This window comes from Rhinolophus sinicus, chromosome 18, assembly GCF_057876585.1.
Source record: "Rhinolophus sinicus isolate RSI-liver-muscle chromosome 18, RSI-T2T, whole genome shotgun sequence".
NCBI classification, from domain to species: domain Eukaryota; kingdom Metazoa; phylum Chordata; class Mammalia; order Chiroptera; family Rhinolophidae; genus Rhinolophus; species Rhinolophus sinicus.
In genome coordinates, this window is record NC_142518.1 from 51,950,488 (window position 1) to 51,976,856 (window position 26,369).

General features: G+C 37.2%; 1 protein-coding gene across 1 annotated transcript in view; it reads right to left on the minus strand.

Annotated features, from left to right (window-relative positions):
• The window catches only part of CHM (CHM Rab escort protein), a 191,514-nt gene that overhangs the window by 111,872 nt on the left and 53,273 nt on the right, over positions 1 to 26,369 (minus strand). The window contains exons 3-4 of the mRNA XM_019717433.3: positions 14,744 to 14,816; positions 11,992 to 12,116 (exon numbers count right to left, since the gene is read on the minus strand). Of these exons, the coding sequence (XP_019572992.2) occupies positions 11,992 to 12,116; positions 14,744 to 14,816 (198 nt within the window). The remainder of the gene's footprint in view (positions 1 to 11,991; positions 12,117 to 14,743; positions 14,817 to 26,369) is intronic.

A 26,369-nucleotide genomic window follows, 5' to 3' on the forward strand; every position in this document is an offset into this window, starting at 1 on the left:
AAAGTAGTTTAAAGGCTCTCGGCCTCAAGTGGAAAGGTGCTGGCTCGGCTGTGGCGGATTGGCCGACGGCTGTGGCCGGTTAGCCGACTGGCCGCTGGTATAACTGCTGCGGCTACGGAGGACTGCCAAGGATTGCCGAGGAGCCGAGCAGAGCCAAGGAGAGCAGAAGAGAGGAGAGGAACAGGGTCCAGAGAGTGGAGGAGAGTCGTCAGTCGGTTGGCGGAAAGGCGGACGGCAGGTCGCGCGTCCAGTGGGCCCAGCCTCCAGTGAGACCATAGTGGTATGACTCCCCTACCTATGGCTCCGTGGGTGCTCCTTTTTGGCCTCACCATATCCTGCGTTCTTGTGTGGGGAGCGGGAGCAGAGACCCCGCAGGCCGCCCCGCCTGAAAGATGGCGCGGTAAGCAGGCCTCCACGCACGACAAATGGCGCAGCGAGCAGGGTCTCCCGCACGACACCAACTGAAAATTAATGTCGCTGGATTACAATGTCTCAAAGGAAGCTTTTGAGTTCTAAAATGCTACTATGATTTTAGTATGTGAAGGTGAAAATCTGCATTATTAGCTCTTATAAAAATTTCCAATATTAAAAGATTTCACAAATGAAATTTAATGTCATTTATATTGCTAATTTGAATTTGAAAGGCTATTTACAATGCAGTATAACAACATTTTTGAGATAATTTTGCCTAACTGCAACTGACCACTGCTTTGTATAATACATTTTTTACTAATTGCCAAAATTTACATATAGCCCTGACAATTTGGCAGTATAAATTGTGACATTGTCTAGTACTGCTTATCAATTAAAGGCAGTAACAAAAGAACATCTCAAAGTGAACATGTCTTATTAATCCTTGCAAGTCACCCTTTTAGGTAAGTCAAATGAAAAAGTGCCAACCAGCTAGTTTTATTAAGCACAGGTATTCACTATTTATTTTTCAGCCGTTTGCAACTTTTCCCGCAGTAGGCTTGTCACAGAAATTGTATTATTTTACTCAAATATATGCACTTTATTGTAAGGACAGTCATATGTGATTTGTACAGTATATGTTATACTCATACCCAGCTGTTGATTCCTGCAAAGAATGTTTATGGTTACTTGTAAGAGTTACAAAACTCCTACTATCCAAAAGGTGTTTTTTCAGAAAATAGTAATATAAAAACAACACCACTGTAATCAACTTTGAATTGCTAAAATATATTGGTAGATATATTTCCCTATTTGTTACCCACTTAAAATGTTAACACATACTGTATAATATAGCTGAAATAGCAACCTCTTGTCCCCTTTGTCAAAGAACAAAATTTCATAAGGTGGTGTACAGTAGGTACTGTTGGTTGCCTACTCAAAAACCATTACCTTCTTCCTCCCTTACATAAGAGATGCAATTTTGTTCCAATATCAGGCAGAAAGTGCCCAGAACTAGGGGCTGATAATGGCTGATCAAAACCAATTATGGTAATTTTACTATTTGCTAGTAATTGCTTTTGGAGTGAGCAGGTTATCTAGTTTTAGCCAATGAGATAAGGGAGAGTGGCTTTCGGTAAAAACTCTGTAGTCTAATAATAACGAAAAAGGAATACATGTTAGGAAAAGCTCTCTGTGGGAACAGAGCCAGGAGTGCAGTTTCCAGGCTCTCGGCCTCACATGGAAAGGTGCTGGCTCGGGTAGTAGATGGCCATCAACTGTGATTGGATGGCCATCAGCTGTGGCTAGTTGGCCGTCAGCTGTAACCACTGAGCCATTGGCCACTAATATAACTGAAGCGGCTGCGCTGGGGAGGGGAGTCAAGGAGAGTAGAGTTGGTCAGTTGGCAGAAAAGCAGACAGCAGGTCGCACGTCGTATGAATCCAGCCTCCAGTGAGACTATAGTGATATGACTCCCCTACCTATGGCACCGTGGGTGTTCCTTTTTGGTCTAGCCACATCCTGCGTTCTCATGTGGGGAGCGGGGGCTGAGACACCCCACCCCCCCCCGCATGACACTCTGCACGACACATGGCGCGGTGAGCAGGGTGTGGTGTCGGCCGAAACTCTCCAGAATGTACTGGAGCAGTTTATTTGTATAAAAGCTCAAGTTTCATAAGCAGGGTACGGTGCCGGCCAAAGCTCTCCGAGGGGCGGTGGAGCAGTTTGTGCATATGAACAACACTCAGTCTCAGGAAGACCAGGAGGAGCAGCTGCCGGAGAGCTGGACCCCCATGGAGGGGTGGGAAGACGTGGATGGTTCCCCAACCAGTATAGGCTGGAGAAAGCGAAGGTCGTTGCAGCCCTGTGGGCTGGGAAGTGCTTGCTGAGGGAGGCCGGGTGCAGGACTTGTAGTCCCAGAAGGAAACACTTGCTGAGTCCTCGTGGGAGATGAAGGTGAGGTCAAGGTCGTCCCTCACCCCCAGGACAGCCCTGGCGAATGACTATGGACTATGGAGAATTGCCTTCCATCCCTAATTTAAAGGACCGCTTGACTGCTTGGGAACATACCACCATGTAGTGGAACTGGCAGATGTTTGCTTTTGTGTCTTGACTGGTCGCCATCGATAATATGTAAGCACCTTGACTGTGAGCCACTGTTGTTCCAGCACGGTACCCTGAGAGGCCCAGAGAGAGTGGCAGTGCCCTGAGAGGCCCTGGCTGAGCCCAGGAAGTCTGGCTGTGCCCAGAGAGAGTGGCAGTGCCCTGAGAGGCCCTGGCTGAGCCCAGGAAGTCTGGCTGTACCCAGAGAGAGTGGCAGTGCCCTAAGAGGCCCTGGCTGTGCCTGGGGAGACTGGTGGTACCCTAAGAAGCCCAGGAAGTCTGGCTGTGCCCAGAAGGACTGGTGGTGCCCTGAGAAACCCTGGCTGTGCCCAGAGAGCCTGCCTGTGCCCAGGATATTGCATTCACCTCCAGGCTCCTCACACAGGGCCCCTCGCGGAAGACACTGGTCATGTAGATTGTGAGGCGAGACCCTGTAGGGGTGGAGTATGGGGACAGAGCCCCAGAAAGCAGTTTCGAGGCTCTTGGCCTCACGCTAAAAGGTGCTGGCTCAGGTAGTAAATGCCCATCAGCTGTGGCTAGTTGGCCATCAGCTATAACCACTGAGCCATTGGCCACTAATATAACTGCCATGGCTACGCTAGCAGAAAAAAAAATGGGGGCTAGCAAGAAGATGGTGGCTGAGCTAGCAAGAGCGGATTGCAGAGAGGTGGATGCCACCAGCAAGAATAAAGTGGTATCACTCCCCCATCTATGGTTCCGTGGGTGTTCCTTTTTGGCCTCACCATATCCTGTGTTCTTATGAGGCGAGTGGGAGCACAGACCCCGCAGGCCTCCCCGCATGACACCGGCCAAAGCTCTCTGAAGGGCGGTGGAGCAGTTTGTGCGTATGGTCTCAGGAAGACCAGGAGGAGCAACTGCTGGAGAGCTGGACCCCCGTGGAGGGGTGGGAAGACGTGGATGGTTCCCCCACCAGCATAGCTGGAGAAAGTGAAGGTCATTGCAGCCCTGTGGGCTGGGAAGTGCTTGCTGAGTCCCTCACCCCCAGGTTGGGGAGGACTTGGAGCCCTCGCCCTGTGGAAAGAGCACACATTGTGAGGCTAACACACAGCCCTGGTGAATGACTGTGGACTATGGGGAATTGCCTTCCATCCCTAATTTAATGGACCGCTTGACTGTTTGCTTGGGAACGTACCACCATGTGTTGGAACTGGCAGATGTTTACTTTTGTGTCTCAACCGGCCGCCGTCAAGAATATGTGAGAACTCTGGCTGAGCCCTGAGACCGCTGGCTGTGCCCAGAAAGACTGGTGGTGCCCTGAGAGCCCTTCGCTGAGTCCAGGAAGTCTGGCTGTGCCCAGAGAGAGTGGCAGTGCCCTGAGAGCCCTTGGCTGAGTCCAGGAAGTCTGGCTGTGCCCAGAGAGAGTGGCAGTGCCCTGAGAGACACTGGCTGTGCCCAGAGAGCCTGGCTGTGTCCAGGATATTGTATTCACTTAAAGGCTCCTCAAACAGGGCCCCTCACGGAAGACGCTTGTTGCGCAGATTGTGAGGCAAGACCCTGTAGGGGTGGAGTGTGGGGACAGAGCCCCAGAAAGCAGTTTCCAGGCTCTCGGCCTCACATAGAAAGGTGCTGGCTCAGGTAGTAAATGGCCATCAACTGTGAGTGGATGGCCATCAGCTGTGACTAGTTGGCCATCAGCTGTAACCAGTGAGCCATTGCCCACTAATATAACTGCCATGGCTATGCTAGCAACAAATGGGGGCTAGCAAGAAGATGGTGGCTGAGCTAGCAAGAGCAGATTGCAGTTAGCACGGCGGATTGCAGCTAGCAAGTGAGGTTGGTTGGCAGAGAGAAGTGGACGGCAGGTTGTGGATAGTGTGGCTCCTGCTCCCTGTGTCTCCAACCCAGCCGCCAGCAAGACTATGGTGGTATGACTCCCCTTTCTATGGCTCCGTGGGTGTTCCTTTTTGGCCTCACCATATCCTGCGTTCTTATGTGGGGAGCGGGACCAGAAACCCCACATGACAGAATGACATGATTATTTTGGTATTTATCCACTAGACTTGGGTCATCTGCAAATCTAAGAAGTTTTCATCCTGATTTAACATTATCATGCCAGAAAACAGAAAAATGTTTCATATTATGCAAAAAACAGGGATAGAAAAGGAGCAAGTTCTTGCCAATATTTTAGAAACATAAAATTTCTTCTCTCTAAAGAAACTACATGGCATTACGCAATTAACAGGCAAGAATTGATTGGGTTTGTATGACTTAACTGTGAATTAATGTATTGTGCCTTTTCATAGTCTGCTGAATATTTAAAACTAGAAATAGTAGCTTTTATTTCCCCATATAAACTATAAAAGTATCTCATGCCATATAAACTACAGTCACACAACTAAAGGATACTGGGTTCATCCCTTATTTTCCTAACACTGGGAGTTAAGCACTTTAATTCCCCATTATAGATATGACTACTTTACAATAGTCTTCACAAAGGAAATACTTTATTTGCTTTTTTCACTTGGAGCAATAGCTCCTTTTATGTGCATACATGTATTTATCATTTATATGCTGCCTGAAATATAACATGACACAATGGAAATAGCACGAGTTTCTCAGTTAGATAGACATGGAATGAAACACTGGCTTTTCTACTTCTGGCTCCCCTTGATCTTCAGATAATTCATAAACAAAATATACCTACAGCTCATCATGCACATGTCTGTAGCAAATTAAATGAAATCAAATGAAATAAAATATGTAAAGTACCAGGTTACAGCAGTTGCCACAAAGATAACATCAAATAAATGCTAGTCATTTTCACCTCTTTTCTATAAATAAATTGCATAATTACAGAGTTTGTTTTAATGAAAAACAATGTATGTATAGCAAACATATTTCTGGCTCAAACTGGAAATTATCCCACTTACTTCAAACAGCATTCAGCATAACAAAGCTCTGATATAACAAAATAAGCTGGACAGTTCTTTAGAGACTTTGTGATACCTGCACTAAGCTATGATAATAGACTAATCACTGCAACTTATATTTCAATATTTAGTTTAATTTTGCATTAACCAAAAGTAATAAATTTAACATTCAAAAGATCCCTAAAACCTTTAGGCTGAGCATCAGAATTATTTTTGAAAATAAGTAAAGTCAACAATGATGAAAAATAATGTGCCGTTCTATATGTTTATGTTAGAGTATGGTGTTACTGACTTGTCACGTACTTCGAGGTCTTTTCCAAGCAGTGATGAGTTTGCACTGATTTACTTATATGCTTTCCCTGTCCTCCCTGTAATCAAAGATTAAAAATCAGGAGGCTACTGGTTATAGCTATAATATTGTTTATGACCAAAAGATATTAGGTTGGTGCAAAAGTAATTGCAGTTTAAAAGGTTAAACATAATTGCAAAAACCACAATTACTTTTGTACCAACCTAATATATACTTTATTCTTCATTGATGAAATATCAAGTGGCCTATGTGAGAATCAAACCATAGATTTTAGCTATTCTAATAAACATCAGTTCTACACATAAGCTAACTCATCTGGTCTAAAATGGGAAGACAAGTCATATTTCAGCATTCAGATCAATATAAAGCTGTCTTTATTTTATAATTTTGAAATGTGTCAAAATATTTAAAACAATATTATGTATATGTAGTGTACCAAGGATTGAAGTTTGACTTCTATTTGCTTGATGCAACTAAAAACAATAAACTCTTAGCATGAATGACCATTAAAGTTTAGGACTTCTGATAATTTGTCATTTTGTCAGATTGTAGATTTGCACATGCTGAGAAAGGAGTGTGGAAGAACAAGATAATTAGCAAGTGAAAGACCCTAAAAGATTGCCCAACATTAGTGTATAATTACAAAGTCCTCAGGAAGTGATAATAACTTCCCTTATGAAAAAAAAAAAAGCTTATTAAGTGAGCCTAAGTGTAAGAAGAAAATACAATTAACTTGTGGCGTATGGCTATGGAGAGAAAAACACATGACTCTCAATAGAAAATAGATTCTAAAAATAAAAGCTAATGGAAAGGTAGACATAGAACTGTTTCTCTTTGCAAAAGACATGCTTGTCTATGTAAAAATCCCAAGGAATCTACAAAAAAATCTCCAGAACTAATAAGGGAATTCAGCAAAATTTCAGGATACAAGATCAACACATAAAAATCAATTGCATTTCTAGATACTAATTATGAACATGTGAATACCCAAATCAAAAAGACAATACCACTTACAATTGCAATTGCTCCAAAGAAAATAAAATACTTAGGTATGCAATTAACAAACTATGTACAGGATTGGTATGCTGAAAATTATACATTCCATAGTATAAAGAAATCAAAGACCACCTCCATAAATGAAGGCACACACCTTGTTGATGGATCGGAAGACTCAAAATAATAAAGATGTCAATAATCCCCAAGTTAATCTATAGCTTTAATGCAACTCCTATCAAAATTCCAGCAACATTTTCTAGACATAGACAAGCTTATTAAAACATTTATGTGGAAAGGCAAATTCTAGTATAGCTAAAACAATCTTGACAAAGAAGAATAAATTTGGAGGAATCATTCTACCTGGTAGTAAGTCCTACTATATAGCTGCAGTAACCATGACAGTGTAGTATTGATGTGGGAAAAGACATACAGAGGGTCCCTGACTTACTATGATTCGATTTAGGATTATTTCGACTTTACGATGGTGTGAAAGCGATATTCATTTAATAGAAACCATATTTCTAATTTTGAATTTTGATCTTGTCCCAGGCTAGCGATATGCAGTACAATACTCTCTCAAGATGCTGGGCAGGGACAGCGAACTACAGCTCTGTCAGGTACTCAATCACATGAGTAAACAACCAATACTCTACAGTGCACTGTGTTACCAGTGGTTTTTGGATATTGTGTTCTGAGCATGTTTAAGGTAGGCTTGGCTAAGCTATGATGTTTGATAGGTTGGGTGTATTAAACGAATTTTCAACTTACAATGGGTTTATCACAGTGTAACACCATCGTTAAGTCGAGGAGCCTCTGTATAGATCAATGGAACAGAACAAAAAATCCAGAAATAGACCAATCCAAGTACAGCCTCGTGATTTTTGACAAAGATGCAAATTCACTGGAGGAAAAACAGCCTTTTCAATAAATGGTGCTGAAGCAACTGGATATCCTTAGGTTAAAAAAAAAAAATGAACACTGACCTAAACCTCACACCTTATACAAAAATTAACTCTAAAGTGGGTCATGGACTTAAATGTAAAACATAAAACTCATTTTTTAAAAAAGGAGAAAATCTTCTGGATCTGAAGGTAGGCAAAGAGTTCTCAAGTTTGATACCAACAGCATAATCCACAAAAGAAAAAAATTGATAAACTGGATCTCATCAAAATTTAAAATATTTGCTCTGCAAAATACTTGGTTTAAAGGGATTGAAAGAAAAGCTGCAGACGGGAAAATATTTGCAAACTGTGTATCTGACAAAGGACACATATTCAGAATATATGAAGAACTCTCAAAACTCCACAGGAAAAACAATCATCTAATTAAAAAGTAAGCAAAAGACATGAACAGACACTTCACCAAAAAGGGTACATGGATGGACAATAAGCACATGAAAAGATGTTAAAAATGTAATGTGATACCACTCCACACCTATCAGAATGGCAAAACTAAAAAAGTGACAACACCAAATGCTGATGAAGATGTGGAGAAACCGAATTACTCATACATTTCTGGTGGGAATAGAAAATGGTACAGTTCCTCTAGAAAACAGTTTGTCAGTTTCTTTTAATACTAAACATGCAATTGCCATGTGACCCAGCAATTGTACACTTGGGGATTTATCCCAGAGAAGTAAAAAGTTATGTTCACACAAAAATCTTGTAAATGAATGTGCATAGCAGCTTTATTTATAACAGACAAAATTGGAAACAGCGCAGATGTTCTTCAATGGGTGAACAAACTGGTACATCCATACCATGGAATACTACTCAACAATAAAAAGGAGCAAACTATTGATACATGCAACAACCGGGATTAATCTCCAGATAACTATGCTGAATGAAAAAAGCCAACGGCAAAAGGTTACATGCTGTACAGTTCAATTTACATAACAGTCTCAAAATGACAAAATTATAGAGCCAGAAAACATATTAGTGGTTGCCTGGAGTTAGGGATTGGAGGGAGGGTAGGAAGGAGATGAGAGGGGTTATAAAATAGCAATGGCAGGGAACTTGTGGTGATGGGACTGTTTTGTTCTGTAAGTTGACTGTGAGGATAGATACATGAACCATGTGTTAAAATTGTATAGAACGAACACACACACACACACTATGTCCACAAAATGTAATATTAACATCAATAACAGTTGTAAAACAGCAACTGCAACAACAAAAATTCAGGAATCTGTACCACATTTTTCATTATCTATAAAAGGGGATTCAAAAAGATTTTATGTTGTAGTCTACAAGAAAGTCAAGGATCTACTACATAGTGATAACTTTACTTGGAGAAAAAAATGAGGGTATTTTCTAGAAAACCAAAACTAATCTCTTAAAATGATAAAACTGTTAATTCTAATTATTTTTTTAATATTCATCTTTCAAAAATGTATTTCAAATACCCTACTTTTTCAAGTGGAGGATACAGAACATCATTTAACTTTTGCCTGAAGACAACAGCATGCATTACGACCATCAACTAACTGTTGTACTGTGCTATAATACAATGATGTCCTTAAGGGATCCTCCAGTATAAAAGCCATTTGCCCCTACACTAAATGGCACAAAGCTTTCTCTCAGCTTGCTGATGCTGTCTACTCCTCCTCTGTTAGCTTCTCAGCTAGTACCTACACTAGCAGCAGGTTCACACCCAGAGGACTTTTGAGATCAAGTAGTCCAAACCCATGGTGTTTTGCTAATGAGACCCAGAGGGGAGACATGTCTTGTACCATATCACAGAGCAAGTCAAATGGTAAAGGCAGGCCTATAACCCAAGTCTTGGTGTGGTTCTCAGTGCGCTTGCCTCTAAGCAGATCCCTCTTTCCTATTTGCTGCTTTAAACTACTCTGCTACAAAAAAACAAAACAAAACAAACAAACAGAAGACAAGATTGTCAGAAATAAGCATTAAAGGGAAGGCTTTTGATTTAAATCAGTGGGTCCCGAGTGATGCTCTCATATAAAATAAATCTTTGTAACAGCTACTTCTGCTCTAGCCCCTTTCACAAAATTCTAAGTCTGTGGCCATGATCCAAAAAGATTAAGGATGCCAAAGTCTGGCTGGGTCTAAGTGAAGTAGTGTTATTCCTGTTGACCCATGTTTTTAAGAACTTGTTAGAGACAAGTGGATTTTCTGTACATTCCTCCATTGGATGCTCTCAGGGCTCTTCCTGTCTACTGTGACATTAATAACCAACTACTTTTCCCAGGTAAATGAAGAAATAAAACACATTATCTCATTTCACCTTTTGCTCCACCTTTAACAGGCAATGAGAGGACCATACAGCAGAGTTCTACTTCTCTGGTTTAAAACAAACTTTCTACCACCAATTTTTTACATTATCACTTTGAGAAGTTCCACACATGAAACTGAAGAGATCAGAAATTGAAAATGAGATAATTTCCTTTGCACTCAAAATGTGTTAGTTCAGTTATTAGAAACTATTACCGTGTTTCCCCAAAAATAAGACCTAGCTGGACAATAAGCTCTAATGCATCTTTTGGAGCAAAAATTAATATAAGACCCGGTATTATATTATATTATATTATATTATATTATATTATATTATATTATATTATATTTATTATATTATATTTATTATATTATATTTATTATATTATATTTATTATATTATATTTATTATATTATATTTATTATATTATATTATATTATATTATATTATATTATATTATATTATACCAGATCTTGTATTAATATTTGCTCCAAAAGACACATTAGAGCTGATTGTCCAGCGAAGTCTCATTTTCAGGGAAACACGGTATTATAAACCCTGAGATCAGAGGAGATCGGTCGCATTCACGGTGGTATGGCTGAGAACACACTCTGGGTGGTGAACACATGATGTGATATACAGATGATGTATTATAGAATTGTACACCTGAAATCTATGTAACTTTACTAACAATTGTCACCCCAATAAACTTTAATTTTAAAAAAAGAAACCATAAAGCCCAATTGTCATAAAGAGTAGAGAAATCAAAGTCCTTGAAATATCAAAAAGTACCTCTCAAAGGGCCATAGTGTGACTGTCACTATATCCTAGTAAAGTAGTAGTCATAGACACATACGAAAGTTACCAAATATTTATTCCTGACTTCATTAAAGTATATAACTTTTCGGTTGAGATCACCTTCTGTTAGAAATCTGTCTACACTGGCTCTAAACAATGTCAGATAGGTATACCTTTTCATACAAAATGCCATTTAGCATTACAATCTAAATCTGACATTTCAATGGCTGTCCTTTTGCAGAAAATTAACTGTGTAATTATGGGAGAAAATGCTAGTTACCTGAAAGATATGAACATAGGTTAAGAAATAAACCACAAGTTCCCAAACTTTTTACAGTCTCAGGTCACACTCACCACTGTACCACAAGGATATGTAAGAAGACAGAGCATATATCCTGAAGATTCTCTAGTGTCTTGGATTTTAAGTTTTAATTACCATTAAAGTGCCTGCCAGTCTGATGGTCTAAACTCCTTGACTCTATAACTACTTAAATGATTCACTGAACTGTGTGACTGTTACCGTTCAGTCTATCTACCACATCATTTGGAAAAAAAAAAAAAAAGATGTCAAACGTTTTAAAACATGAATTCTCTCAGTCAAAGACACATAAAACATTACTTCCCACTGTTTTCTCCTGGGGATATACAATAATATGTCCCCAAATGTGATGACCATTCAACTTGATTTTTTATTCAAAATTATAATTTTATTTTACCCTATACAGAATATTCTCTAAGAAGAGTGGTGTGCATTTTCCATTTTGTTACTTTGAATATTATCTAAGGAGAGTTTGAAGAACACTGGACTATGATTTAAAAACCCTGTATTTTAACATTGGGCTCCACCACTCTCTAGCTCTCTAGCTTAGGTGTGGCTTTGACATTTATCAAACAATGTGACCGTCACCAAATTAATCTTTCTGAGTTCTAATGAGGATTCTTTAAAAAAGAAAAACAAATACGACTGTCTGCTCTATCTTAGCACAAGATTGTTGTAAAGACCAACATAAGATAATGGACTTAAAAGAGCTTGGTAAATTATAAGTCATTAATGTAAGATATTATTATTGTTGTTATTGTTATCTAAACAGAGAAAACTGAAAGTTACTTTTTTTAAATAGGGAAACCAGCTTATCAATTAGATTTGTAACAACCAATGCCACATAAATCCTTATTGTTGGCTTCTTCTGAAGAAGTGTGAATAAGAAGACATTAACTTAGTTTATGCTAAATAAATACTTTTCATACCTGGCATAACAAAATACTTCTACATGTTGAATGGTTTTGTCATTCCTGCCAAGAGCAATGGCTTCTTCATTTTCAAGGATCTGTTCTTCCCATGCTGGGCTTTCATTCACAATGTCACTGTTGTCCTAAACAAAACACAGATGACGAATTTTAATTAATTGAGCAATCTGAACCTCTACTTTTTTGAGAAAATTTATACCTTCCTAAATTCATGCTTTTCCTTTCATCCCATCAAAATTGAAAGAAGGATCACTTCAGAGTGACTGAAGCGACTCCAGCATAGTGTGCCAACTTCAAAGGAAGGAGAGGAAAACAATGTATAAAAATCAATCCCATCAAAAGCTAGCCCTGGTTTACAGATTTCTGTCAGGATATGTGGTTTTTTGATGAACTCATTTGGATGTGGCTGTTTTGACACTGCTTAAAAACTAGGACAACTAACCCTCCATCTGCTGAGTATCAAGTGTATCTGTTCTACATATTACTTGTTAGTAATAAAGCTTTTATACTTTTTTGTCAAAACAGGCTCAATATTACTTCATTTTACTTAATTTCAGATCTTTGAAGGTCCATCACTAGCCATGTTGAAGTATGACTATATGTAAAAGTATTTTTGAAAAGAACTCAGCCCAATATCACTAAGGACTTCGTAAGAATCAACCCCTGGATAGTTTATATTCAGAAAGATAATAAAAACAAGAAAGTACAATAAAGTACGTATGTAAACTCTCACTGTGTTGAAAGTGATTCTTTACATTTTTCAATAATTCCTACTTAAATTTTATGGAGGACATATGATACAGCAATATTTGAATATAGGGGATTTCTGAAGATGTCAAGCTATACCTTTTCCAAATGTCAAGTATCCATTTTTAATCCATTTCAATTTTTAATCTATTTGATATCCATCTCTCAGAGAAAAATGTTTTAAAATGTATAATATATATCCAGAGAACTAGTAGTGAAATATAACTACCATATCCTTTGTTTTAAGGAAATTCACCTCAGAAAATTTCTAAATGTACTGATTTCATAAAGTAGGGCAATAATTATCTTTAAAAGTTTCGCTGTCCTGAATTCAATGTTCTAAACTGAAGAAAAATAGTGGCAGACAACTCTTATTATCAACTATAATTATTAGATAGTATTAAACATCCAAACATAAATAGAAGAGGAGGTGAAGTACTGAAATTTTGAATGTGTAAACATAGGGTTACCAGCCTGAAAAAAGAACTGTGCACCAGTGACAAAGAGTGAAGGGGAAAAGGATATGGTGACTGATTCAAGATACTAAAGCAAAAAAAAAAAAAAAAAAAAAAAAAGAAAGAAAGAAAGAAAAGAAAAGAAAAGAAAAGAAATGAAAAAGAAAAAGAAAAAGCATTAAAATAAAAGAAACATCTACAAAAATAATTTTGTTTTTATAAATTTAACCCATTACCAAAATTTATTTTTCAAAAATCCCTTCAGTCACCAAAAGTTTTCCATTCACACAACTAAGGAAATTTTTGTTTTTCTGAGAATCTAGACTAAATTTTCTCACGGAAGTACTAAATATGCCTCAATACCAGGTGACCCTCACATATATTTCCACAGGATCTGGTTGCAAAAAGGGTTTTGATCAACATAAATAAATGAAATAATTAAGGCATATAGATAAAACATTTAAATGCCTACTGATAACATTTACTTCCTTGATTTATACATAGTTTGAATTAGTACATCAAATGCTACTTTACAAATACTGCTTGCTTCTCCACATTCTCAGTTCTAAACAATAATATTATTCAATCTGAATCTTCACTATATCTTCAACGTCAATGTCTTTGTCGTCACCAGAGGCACTCGAGTCAGGTACACCATTAATCAGTACAACTACAATGCTGAGTGTGGTGCTTTGCATACGGGAAGTGCTGAGTAAGTCTTAGCTATATTATTTTAGCTAACTGAATAAAATTTTCTAGAGTATATTATCCTCCTTTCTGAACTCTTGCGATATGGCAGTTTGTGATTATGTCATTACATGGTATGATGCTCTTGGTAGGAATTTCATTTAAAGCCACATGTGCCATTTATATAAAATTAGGACAGTTGTTTTTTAAATCTCTCTCATAAAAATTGGTAAATTTCATTGACATAACCAACCCCCACATTACAATGCTTTAAATGAGCTAGAAAAAGCTTCTTTACAATGATATACAAGAGTTGTAGTAGTGAGATTCTAACTTTAGAAAAAATTACTAAATTTCTATTAAATTTTTTCCCTTACTTTTTGTTTTCACTGATTCTGTTGCGTGACTTCTATAATTATGCAAAACCATAAATGACTGAGATCCTTTCAAATGAATGTATCATCCCCAAAGAGTGTCTTTTTTTCAAAATATAATAACTAAAAGAGCAACTAGTAATATGTGAAATCTTATAAGAAGTGAAATATTTTTTTCTGAAAATCTATTTTGGGGGAAAATATCTTGTCTTATATTCGGGCATATAGAATAATTACAAAATGGTATCAAGTATATATGATTTTTCTTCAGCCAACATATCTATTTATATTTAAAAATGATACCTACATTTTAAAGGCATTCAAAAAATATTAGCTGAAATGGTGACTGCATAATTCTTGTTAGCAAGTAGATAAAAATGAAGTATCAATTCGATATTACAGATGGAGCTTAGAGTTTTCCTCAATACAGTGTTATTATGTAACATAAAATACAGTCTCGTAGATTAAAAAATCAGATAAGAACTTTACCTGGTATTCCCTTAGCCAGGACAACAGTCCTGAAAAGCTAAAACTGGCCCAGTTTCCTCCATAGTAGCTTCTTCTGTAACAAAAAATAAAAGTAAAGGGTGTAAAAATCTAGTCACAAATCTTCTTCAACAAACCACCTTTGACCCTTCAACTTATTTTTAATATTGCTACCTCAGAGTTCAAAAGCACACATAATTGGGATGTTGAAATTACAGGAAATAGTAGGCTGAAATAAATAGAAGTGTACCTCTCAGATCCCAAAGGTAACTTTTCCTCATATAAGGTTGTTAACAATCAATCAATCAATCTCTCTCTCTCTCTCTCTCTCTCTCTCTCTCTCTGTTGGCTACTCTAAATCTAGTAGTAGGGCCCTGTGCTATTCTTAGCCTTCAGGGCCAAAAATAAAAGTACCTCCTGGGACACAGTTTTTCATATCAAAACTTTGTGGTAAGTATAAAAAGAGCAATATTCCCACTAGATGAACTATTATTCTTCATTCCACAGTCATGTGAGGATCACTCTGTTTTAGAGAACTCAGAGGTCTCCTAACTAGGATCAGAACCATGTAGACATTGGACTTCTGATTAACTTCCTTAAGTAGGAGATTTTGGGCAACTAGAACTCTCTAATTCTGCACTACATATTGAACTTTCCAATCCTTGCAAAACTCTTCACGTTTATTGATCCTTGAGCCCCAAAATATACTCAATCCCACCTTTCATAGTATTCACTCTGGTTCTGGGATGGGCAAGATTCTTGATTCTGTTTTTGTTTTCATTGTTGTTTCTTTGTATCTCTCTCTAATGAAATAAAAATCTATGGAAGCTGTTTTTTTAATTAAACAAAACTAAAACATTCAATATGATATCCAAAATTACTCAACCATAATGTTACTGGATATCCTCTCAAAATTCTGATATGTTTTTCCTCAATCAACTGTTGACATGGACCTGAAGAACAGTCAGCATTTAGGCTCAAGTATTTTACCAATAATCATTTCTTTGCTCTAACAGAAAAAAATGGTTCAACTGAACACCTGTGAAAGTAGGTCTATTAATATTAGATCACTACTTCACTTATAATCTGATAGTTCTTTCAGAGATGATGCAAATTTATACACTGTCCAGAATCTCTAGTGGAAAAATTTAAATAGAATTTCAGCTATTCTAACGATTCTAGATGGCCACCCCTTATTAACATGTTAGACTCAGGAAGCCTGGAAGTGTGATCCCTTGGGTCAGAGAGAACAGTGGAAGGAGAAGGTGGGCAACAGCCAATAGCATAAACAAGAAGGAAAAAAAGAAGGATGTCAGAATTAGTGGTTTTCCCATAGCAATTTACACCTTCTTCTCCCTTGCCTGAGAATAATAGACTTCTGCCATCCCTTCACATCCTCAAAATATATACTCATCAAAACTAGAAAATATCCTTGGTGTTGAAAAACATTTTTAAAACCCTGCAACTGCTGCCTACATACATACATACATATATATACGTATATATATATATATATATATATATATATATATATATATATATATACGTATATGTATGTGTATACACACACACACACACACACACACACACACACATATATGGTTGAAATATTTAGATTTCTTTTAGCTACCATAAGGTCATAAGTGAGACGCTCTAACTATTGGGTGAAAGCTTCAAAATTTAAGCAAAATTTTTAATGGATACATAAATTTATAATAAATATACATGAGAAATCTGACATTGGGGTGGACAAAGGTTTCTCAGGACACAGAAAATAATAAAACTATTGATAAATTAGAATTAATGAAAATGAAAAACTTCTCCACAAAATACATCATTTAAAAAAAAATGAATGGGCTAGGCACAAAATAGGAGAAAATAGTCACAAAACATATCTGATAAATGATTAGTATCCAGGATACAGAAAGAACTCTTTCAACTTAATAAGATAAATATTCAACTTTTAAAATGGGCAAAGGATTTACACAGATTTCACAAAGGAAGATAGATGTGATCAATGAACACATGAAAAGGTGCTCAATATTAGTAGTCATCAGGTAAGTACATATTAAAATAAGCATTAAAAATGAGCATAATGAGATACTATTACAGATCCACCAGAATAGTTAAAATTAAAAAGATTAACAATATCAGGTGTTAGTGTGAATGGCCAGAATGCTCATACATTTTGGTGGGCGTGTGAAATGGTATACTGTGGGAAAATGTCCTGCAGTTTCTTACAAAACTAAACATAAACCTACCTTATGACCCAGTAATTCCATCCCTAGGTATTTACACACAAGAAAAGTGTATGTTCACAAAAGATTTGTAAAAGTTTTTTCATGGTAGCTTTATTCATTAATAGCTCCAAACTGGTAACAATTCAAGTATCCACCAATAGGAGAATGGATAAATAAGCTATGGTATATCCACAGGATGGAATCTGTTCAGCAATGAAAAGGAATAAACTACTGATACATGCAGCAACATAGATGAATCTCAAAAACATTATACTAAGTGAAAGAAGCATAATGTTTTACCCAAAAAGAATACATTCTGCATAATCCTATTTATATGAAGTTCTAGAACAAGCTGAATTAATCTATGGCAAAAATATCCCAAGTGTGGCTGCCTTTGAGGATGAAGTGAGGGTAGGACTCGACTTTGAAAGGGCATGAGGAACTTTCCGGAGCGACTGCAATGTTATCTTGATAAAGTTCTTAGTTACACAAGCATATGCATATGCCAAAGCTTATTAAATGGTACACTTAAGATCTGTGCATTTCACTATACGTAATTTTACCTCGGAAAAAAATGCATAAATACTGAACTCTAGTTAATGATATGCATACTGAAGCATTCCAGACTGAAGGTACTGATGTGCACAACTTACTTTGAAATGTATAAAACAATGAGATGGAAAGACGGATGGACAGAAAAATAAATACATGGAAAGCTATGGAATAAGCAATATAGAAAAACGTTAATAATAGAATCTAGGTAGTGGACACATAGTAAAATTTTACCAAATTTTCTGTACGTCTGAAAAATTATAATACAATGTGAGAAAATCAAAAGTAAGCTGAGTTTTCAAACATCAAGATACAGGATTTGTCAATTTCCAAGGTATTTTCTGTTATTAAAAAAACTCTAAGAAGGGCCATCTTGCTGTTTCGTTCCATTATTAAATGACCTGAGGTCAGTTTATGGTCAAAATCTATTTTTCACCCCCATACTTATTCATATGGTCTTTGACAGAGTTAATTGGTTCTAGTATTTTTCCACGCAGCTTCCATTTTCAACCTTTCCTGTTGATGTGCTCTTAATATCAGCATCTGGTGATCTCATCCAATTATGTATGTAAAAGGTGAAACATGCTTTTCATTACTGTGGTCTTTCTGACAAAAGACAGTAACATAATTATTAATATACTCACTATAAAACCAACACAGATTTTTGACTTAATTCATTTTGGTATCTGTATAGTTCTAAATATGGTTTACAATATCCCTTAAAGAGAAAGCCGAAGAATGTAGATATCAGAATCAATATAACAAAAAAAGAAAAAAATCATACTACATTCTAATATGCTCTCTGGAAGTACTGCAATAAAGATAGTGAAAATTAAAGACCACCAAATATTTTCTTGAATTTTATCTTTAAAGATATAGCTTCGGAAATCTGATGTTCAGATTCAATTATAAAATACTATTTTCACTGTCTTTAAAATTGTTTTTGTAGTGAATAGCAAGGCTAGGTTACTGATTGTGTTTTTAAAACCCCACAGATACAATTTATTTTAAGAATAAAGTGAGAACTTCCTGACTGAGAAAAAGGGGGAATGGAATATTTTCTGCCAATTTTGTGTCACAACTGCCTCTGTACATCAAGTAAAGCAAAGAGTAGTTTATAATGAAGGATGACGTTTATCTCAATTGCCAGGAACACTATTTTTTTTATGATGAAAAAGACTTCCGTAAAATTACAGTCTCTTTGTGGAACTAGATAATGAGTATTCACAGTACTTAGCCAACAAACCATAAAAATAATGTCTAAAGTTTCATGATGGGAAAGTGACCTAAAATTTTCAGCTAAAATAGTAAAAATCATAAATGGGTATTTTTATTTCAAAGACAGAAAAAGCCCAATAATCAAAACACTGAGGTATAACTCTCCCTTGTGTGAAATGTTTACCTTAAAACTATAGAAAACATGGTTTTAATCTTTCTAAAGTTTCACAAAGCTTACTGAGAGTACCACCTAAGATTTTCCAGACACAGAAAGGAAATGAGTTACATAACTGTCTCCACTAACATTAACCAACAAAACAGGAAAAAAACAGTATTAAAACAGTAACAAGAGATTCATCATCCTTTACATAGTGTCTAATGTTAAAGCAATATCATTGTCTTATTGTCTACTGACAGAAAATACATTACAGGTGGACATAAAGTTGAACTGTAAGAGAAGGCTGAGCTTTAAACCTATTAATTAGAGCCTATTACTTAAATCATAACAATCTTCTTTTACATTGTGCATCATAATTACAATACATTATTTAATATTCAGCAACAGCCATAGCTACATTATGCGAAATTACATCCTGTACTGGGAAATGGATTCTGTAAGTAAGTACAGGAACATTGACAAAAGATAAGAGCTACTGACTGACATTCAGGCACATTCATCTGAAAATCGTTTTAATTATTAAGAAGCCCAGGAGTTGAAAATGTTTTCAGGAAGGTAGCTGTGGGGTCCAAGTCCAAGCATGCTCAATGGAAAAGGAAAACAGCAGATCTCAACCTCCAGACGCCCCCATTCTACATTCACTACTTCTACAATTTTCCTAGTAGAGTTGTAATACCACCTTCCACTGACAGCATTTTTAATATTCAAAACTGTTTTCACAACTATTTTCTCATGGATTCTTCCATGACAATGGAAGAATGACAGGACTGCAACTGAAACTCAGTTCTCCTGAAACCTCATCCTGTCTATTGCAACATAACTAACACAGCACTTCTAACCTGACAAGCATCATTTAGTGACCACACGTGTATTATAATGATAACTGTGGTTCAACAAAGGCAAACAGTTAGATACTGAATAGCACCTGGACCTGATTAGTAAATTCACGTTTTGCAAAATGTATCCTATCAATAGCATGGGCTGTTAATAGATGTTCTGAGAAAAAAAAGAAAGAAAAAAGGTATGATGATACAATAAACTTGGAAAATGCTAGGTTTAAAAAGTAAAATCAGAGAGACGTCATCAAAATGGCAGCATGAGGTGAGCTACTGGAAATCTCCCTTGGAATTTACAACAAACTAAACAGCTGTAACTCCAAAAAGGACTCCCTGCACAACAGACAGGCAAGACTAAGAGGCTCATTACTGACTTCACCTAAAGGTGGGCAAATTGCACGAGCAGGGGAGGAGGGAACGGAGAAGTGCAGAGACAGAGCCACACGGGCACAGGACGCAGACCTAGCTCACTGCTCCGAGTTCGCTGCTTCCCGGAACTACCGCAGCTGCGGGAGAGGGAAGAACTCGGACTGCTAGGGCTCCGCTTATGGCCCATAGGGCTGAGGGGCAGCTTATAACATGGCTGAACCCAACACTCACGGCAGAGACGTTGGAGAAAAGACTGGGGGAAGAAGGCTGAACACGGTGATTTAAGCTCTCACTGCAGGCAGAGAACGAAAGGCTCAGGCACTGAGACTAGCCGGAGCTCACCCCGCCCCTACCTGCCCAGTGCTAGAAGCGGAACAGTAGCAGTGTCAGATCAAAAGAACAGAATATTTGCTGTTCTGAGAACTGTGGACCACAGACACAGATTCGCAGCCCAACTAGTTCTGGCAAAGGGGAGGGAGCTGTGGAAGCAGGACCTGCTGTGGTGGTGGTCACCACCACTGATCTGGGCCACCTCTCACAACTCAACCCGCCCCTGTCCCCACCTATCTGGGTGGATACCTGAAGGAGTAAACAGAACTGCTGAAACACACGGGCTCTGAATCTGGTGCAGGAAGAGCTTTGGGACTTCAAAAGATCTCTGCATCGCCACAGGGACACGGCGCCCTCTGACCCAGGCAAACTGTGAACACAGGAGAAGCCCACCTTCCAGGGAATCCCCGCATTGTGCGAGTAGCTGAACTAGTACAGAGAAAACATAACATAACACTACAGTGCGTGAGAGAAAAAAGGGCTGCAGTAGGAGAGAAAATAAAACATTCTACCAACAAGTACTGGAAAACAAAAGAAAGACCGCTTCCTATCAACCTGTTGCAGAAGCCACTCCTGCAGATGTCTAGGAAGAGAAATAATAAATCAGTAATTACCATGAATAACCAAGGCAACAAGACTGCTCACAAAGAAAGTGAAAAGTCTCCAGAAGAGGAACTTAAAGATATGGAAATATGTGACTTAAATGACAGAGAATTCAAGACTGCAGTTCTGAAAAAACTCAACAAGATGCAAGAAAACACAGAAAGGCAGTTTAATGAACTCAGAAACACAATCAAACAACAACATGAGCATTTTACGAAAGAGATTGAAATTTTAAAAAAGAACAAAATAGAATTTCTGGAGATTAAGAACTCAACAGAAGAAATTAACAATGAAATAGCCAGCTTAGGTAGTAGAGTTGACCAGATGGAGGAAAGAATCAGTGACATCAAAGATAGAAACCTGGAAATTACACGGATGGAAGAAGAAAGAGACTTGACACTTAAAAGAAATGAAAGAACTCTATAAGAACTTTCTGACTCCATCAGAAAGAGCGATATAAGAATCATGGGCATACCAGAAGGAGAAGAAAGAGAGAAGGGAACAGAGAATACATTCAAACAAATTGTTGATGAGAACTTCCCAAACTTGTGGACAGAACTGGATCCTCGAATCCAAGAAGCAAATAGAACACCTAGTTACCTCAATCCCAACAGGCCTTCTCCAAGGCACATTGTATTGAAGCTGTCTAAAATCAACCACAAAGAAAGAATCCTCAAGGCAGCCAGGGAAAAGAAGACGGTAACCTAAAAAGGAAAGCCCATTAGATTATCATTAGATTTTTCAGCAGAAACTCTACAAGCCAGGAGGGAGTGGAACCAAATATTCAAACTATTGAATGAGAGGAATTGTGAGCCAAGAATAATATATCCAGCAAAGATATCCTTTAAATATGAAGGAGGAATAAAGACATTTCCAGACATACAGAAGCTGAGGGAATTTTCTTTTTTTGTTTTTTTGTTTGTTTGTTTTTAGTATAATATATTCCACGCAATATTTTTTTACATTAAAATTATAGACTGCTTAATAAATATAAGGGCGATATTTTTTAACTGCTCTTTCATGATTCTCCTCTTCACCTTCTCCTAATTTATAATCCATGCCTTATCTTCCCATTTTTTTTCTTTTTTTTATTAGTTTCAGGTGCACAAGACAAAGCAATACTTAGACATTTATCATTTATATCCCTCACACTGTGTGACCCTCCTCTCCCATCCACTATCCCTCTGACATCACACAAAGCCATTACCTTTCCACTGTCTCTATTCCTAATGCTGTACTCTGCTTCCTTTAACCATATACACACATATACATACATACATACATACATACATACATACATACATACATATATATATATATATATATATATATATATATATATATATATATATATTTCAGGTGTACAGTGCAGAGATCAGGCATCTACATCATCCCTGAGGTGGTCTCCCAAATGGGACACGTGTCCATCGGATACCCTACAACATCTTTCATTACTGATTACGTTCCCCACGGCCATCTTGTGGTTACCATTTTCTAAACCCCTCAGCTTCCCCCTTATCCCCACTACCCTGCCCAACTAACAACCCTCAGGTTTTCCTCTATGTCTCCAAAACTGTTTGTAATTAGTTCATTCAGTTATTCTTCGCTTTTTTCCGCATATAAGTGAGATCATATGGTATTTGTCTTTTTCTTTCTGATTTATTTCACTTAACATAATGTTCTCTAGGTCCATCCATGTTGTTGCAAATGTTGATTTCTTTCCTCTTTACGGCTGCATAATACTCCATTGTATAAATGTTCCACAGTTTCTTAATCCAGTCACCTACCGAAGGCCATTTCGGTTGTTTCCATGTCTTGGCTATTGTGTATACTGCTGCAATAAACACAGGAGTGCATAAAGATTTTTGAATTGGAGTTTTGGATTTCTCCGGGTAGATACCTAGGAGTGGGATTGCTGGATCATAAGGTAGTTCCATTTTCAGAGTTTTGAGATACCTCCTAACTGTTTTCCATGGTGGCTGCACCAATCTCCATTCCCACCAACAGTGCACAAGCGTTCCCTTTTCAACACATCCACGCCAGCACTTGTTCTTTGTTGGTTTATTGATGATAGCCATTTTGACTGGGGTGAGGTGGTATCTCATTGCGGTTTTTGTTTGCATTTCTCTGATGGTTAGTGAGGTTGAGCATTTCTTCATATGTCTCTTTGCTATCTGTATGTCCTTTTTAGAAAAATGTCTCTTCATGTCCTCTGCCCATTTTTTAATTGGATTGTTTGTTTCATTGGAGTTGAGTTGAGTGAGTTTTTTATAAATTTGTGATATTACTCCTTATCAGATATATCATTGGCAAATATCTTCTCCCATTCAGTAGGATCCCTTTTTGTTTTATTGATGGTTTCCTTTGCTGTGAAAATACTTTTTAGTTTGATGTAATCCCACATGTTTATTTTTTCCCTTACTTCCCTCGGGCGAGGGGCTATGTCAGTAAAAATCTTACTCCGGGTAATGTCTGTAAAGTTTCTTCCTATATTTTCTGCTAGGAATTTTATGGTTTCAAATCTTACATTTAAGTCTTTCTTTAAGCCATTGTGAATTTATTTTTGTATATGGTGTCAGGAGGTGGTCCAGCTTCATTTTTTTCCATGTGTCTGTCCAGGTTTCCCAGCACCATTTGTTGAATAGACTTTCTTTACCCCACCATATATTCTTCCTTCAATTGTCGTAGATTAAATGGCCATATAGGCATGGATTTATTTCTGGGCTCTCTATTCTGTTCCATTGATCTATGTGTCTGTTTTTATTCCAGAACCATGCTGTTTTGATTACTGTAGCCTTGTAGTATAATTTGATGTCACATATCATGATACCACCCACTTTGTTCTTATTTCTCAAGATTGCTGAGGCCATCCGGGGCCTTTTATGGTCCCATATAAATTTTAGGATTATATGTTCTATTTCTGTGAAAAACGTCGTTGGTTGTTTGATAGGAATTGAGTTGAATACGTATACTGCCTAAGGCAGTATGGACATTTTAACTGTATAAATTCTTCCTATCCATGAACATGGTATGTGTTTCCATCTATTTGTATCTTCTCTCATTTCTTTCTTCAGTGTCTTATAATTTTCTGAGTACAGATCTTTTACTTCTTTGGTTAAATTTATTCCCAGGTATTTTACAGTCTTTGGAGCAATTGTAAATGGGATTCCTTTTTTAATTTCTCCTTCTGATGTTTTATTATTGGTATATACAAATGCAACTGATTTATAAATATTAATTTTGTATCCTACTACTTTACTAAATTCATCCATCAGCTCTAATAGTTTCTTGGTGGAGTCTTTAGGGTTCTCTATATATAATATCATATCATCTGCATATAATGACAATTTCACTTCCTCCTTACCGATTTGGATGCCTTTTATTTCTTTTTCTTGTCTGATTCCTGTGGCTAGAACTTCCAGCACTATGTTGAATAAAAGTGGAGAAAGTGGGTAACCTTGCCTTGTTCCTAATCTTAAGAGGAATGGTTTCAGCTTTACCCCATTGAGTATGATGTTAGCTGTGGGTTTATCATATATGGCCTGTATTATGTTGCAGTATGATCCCTTTATACCCACTTTCTTAAAGGTTATTATCATAAATGGCTGCTGGATTTTATCAAATAATTTTTCTGCGTCTATTGATATGATGACATGATCTTTATTTTTCATTTTTTTTTAATTTGGTGTATCACATTAACTGATATGCAGATGTTGAACCACCCTTGCATACCAGGGATGAATCCCACTTGATCATGGTGTATGATCTTTTAAATGAATTGCTGAATTCTGTTCGCTAATATTTTGTAGAGGACTTTTGCATCTATGTTCATTAGCGATATCGGCCTGTAGTTTTCTTTTTTTGTGGTGTCTTTGTCTGATTTTGGGATCAGGGTGATAGTGGCTTCGTATAAAGTGTTTGGGAGTCTTCCCTCCCTCTGGATTTTTTGGAAGAGCTTGAGGAGAACAGGTGGTAATTCTTTTATGAACGTTTTGTAAAATTCACCTGTAAAGCCATCTGGTCCAGGGCTTTTGTTTGTTGGGAGATTGTTGACTACTGATTCAATTTCCCTGGTGGTAATCAGTCTATTCAGGTTTTCTGTTTCTTCTTGAGTTCATCTTGGAAGGTTGTACGCCTCTAGAAAATTGTCCATTTCTTCCAGATTGCCAATTTGTTGGCATATAGTTGCACTTAGTAATTTCTTAAAATTTTTTGTATTTCTGCGGTGTCTGTTGTCACTTCTCCTCTTTCATTTTTGATTTTATGAGTTTGGGTCCTCTCTTTTTTTTTTTTTTAATGAGCCTGGCTAAACGTTTGTCAATTTTGTTTATCTTCTCTAAGAACCAACTCTTGGATTCATTGATCTTTTGTAATGTTTTTCTTGTTTCTATTTCATTTATTTCCGCCCTGATCTTTATTATCTCCTGCTTTGTACTCCCTTTGGGCTTATTTTGCTGTTCTTTTTCCAAATCCCTTAAGTGAAGATAAATTGTTCATTAGTGATGTTTCTTGTTTCTTTAGGGAGGCCTGTAATGCTATGAATTTCCCTCTTAGGACTGCTTTCCCGGCATCCCATAGATTTTGGGTCATCGTATTTCCATTTTTGTTTGTCTTGAGATATCGTTTGATTTCTTCCTTGATCTCCAGCTTGACCCATTAATTATTTAGTAACATGTTATTCAGCTTCCATGAATGGGTGTGTTTTCCAGTTTTTTTCCTGTAGTTCATTTCTAATTTCATATCTCTGTGGTCAAAGAAGACAATTGGTATGATTTCAATTTTCTTAAATTTATCACGACTTGTTTTGTGGCCTAACATATGGTCTATCTTGGAAAATGTTTCATGTGCGCTTGAGAAAAATGTGTATTCTGCAGCATTGGGGTGAAATGCTCTGAAAATATCTATTAAATCCAAGTGGTCCAGTGTATCATTTAAGGCTGTGGTTTCCATATTGATTTGCTCTCTGGAAGACCTGTCCCTTGTTGTCAGAGGTGTGTTTAAGTCCCCTACTATGATAGTGTTACTGTTGATCTCTGTCTTTATGTCAGTCAATATCTGTTTTATATATTTAGGTGCTCCTATGTTGGGTGCATAGATGTTTACTAGGGTTATGTCCTCTTGTCGGATCCATCCCTTTATTATTATATAGTGCCCATCTTTGTCTTTTAATATGTTCTTCATTTTAAAGTCTTTTTTGTCACATATAAATATTGCATCTCCAGCTTTTTTCTCGTTTCCATTTGCATGAAATATCTTACTCCAACCCTTCACTTTCAGCCTGTGTGTGTCTTTTGATCTGAAGT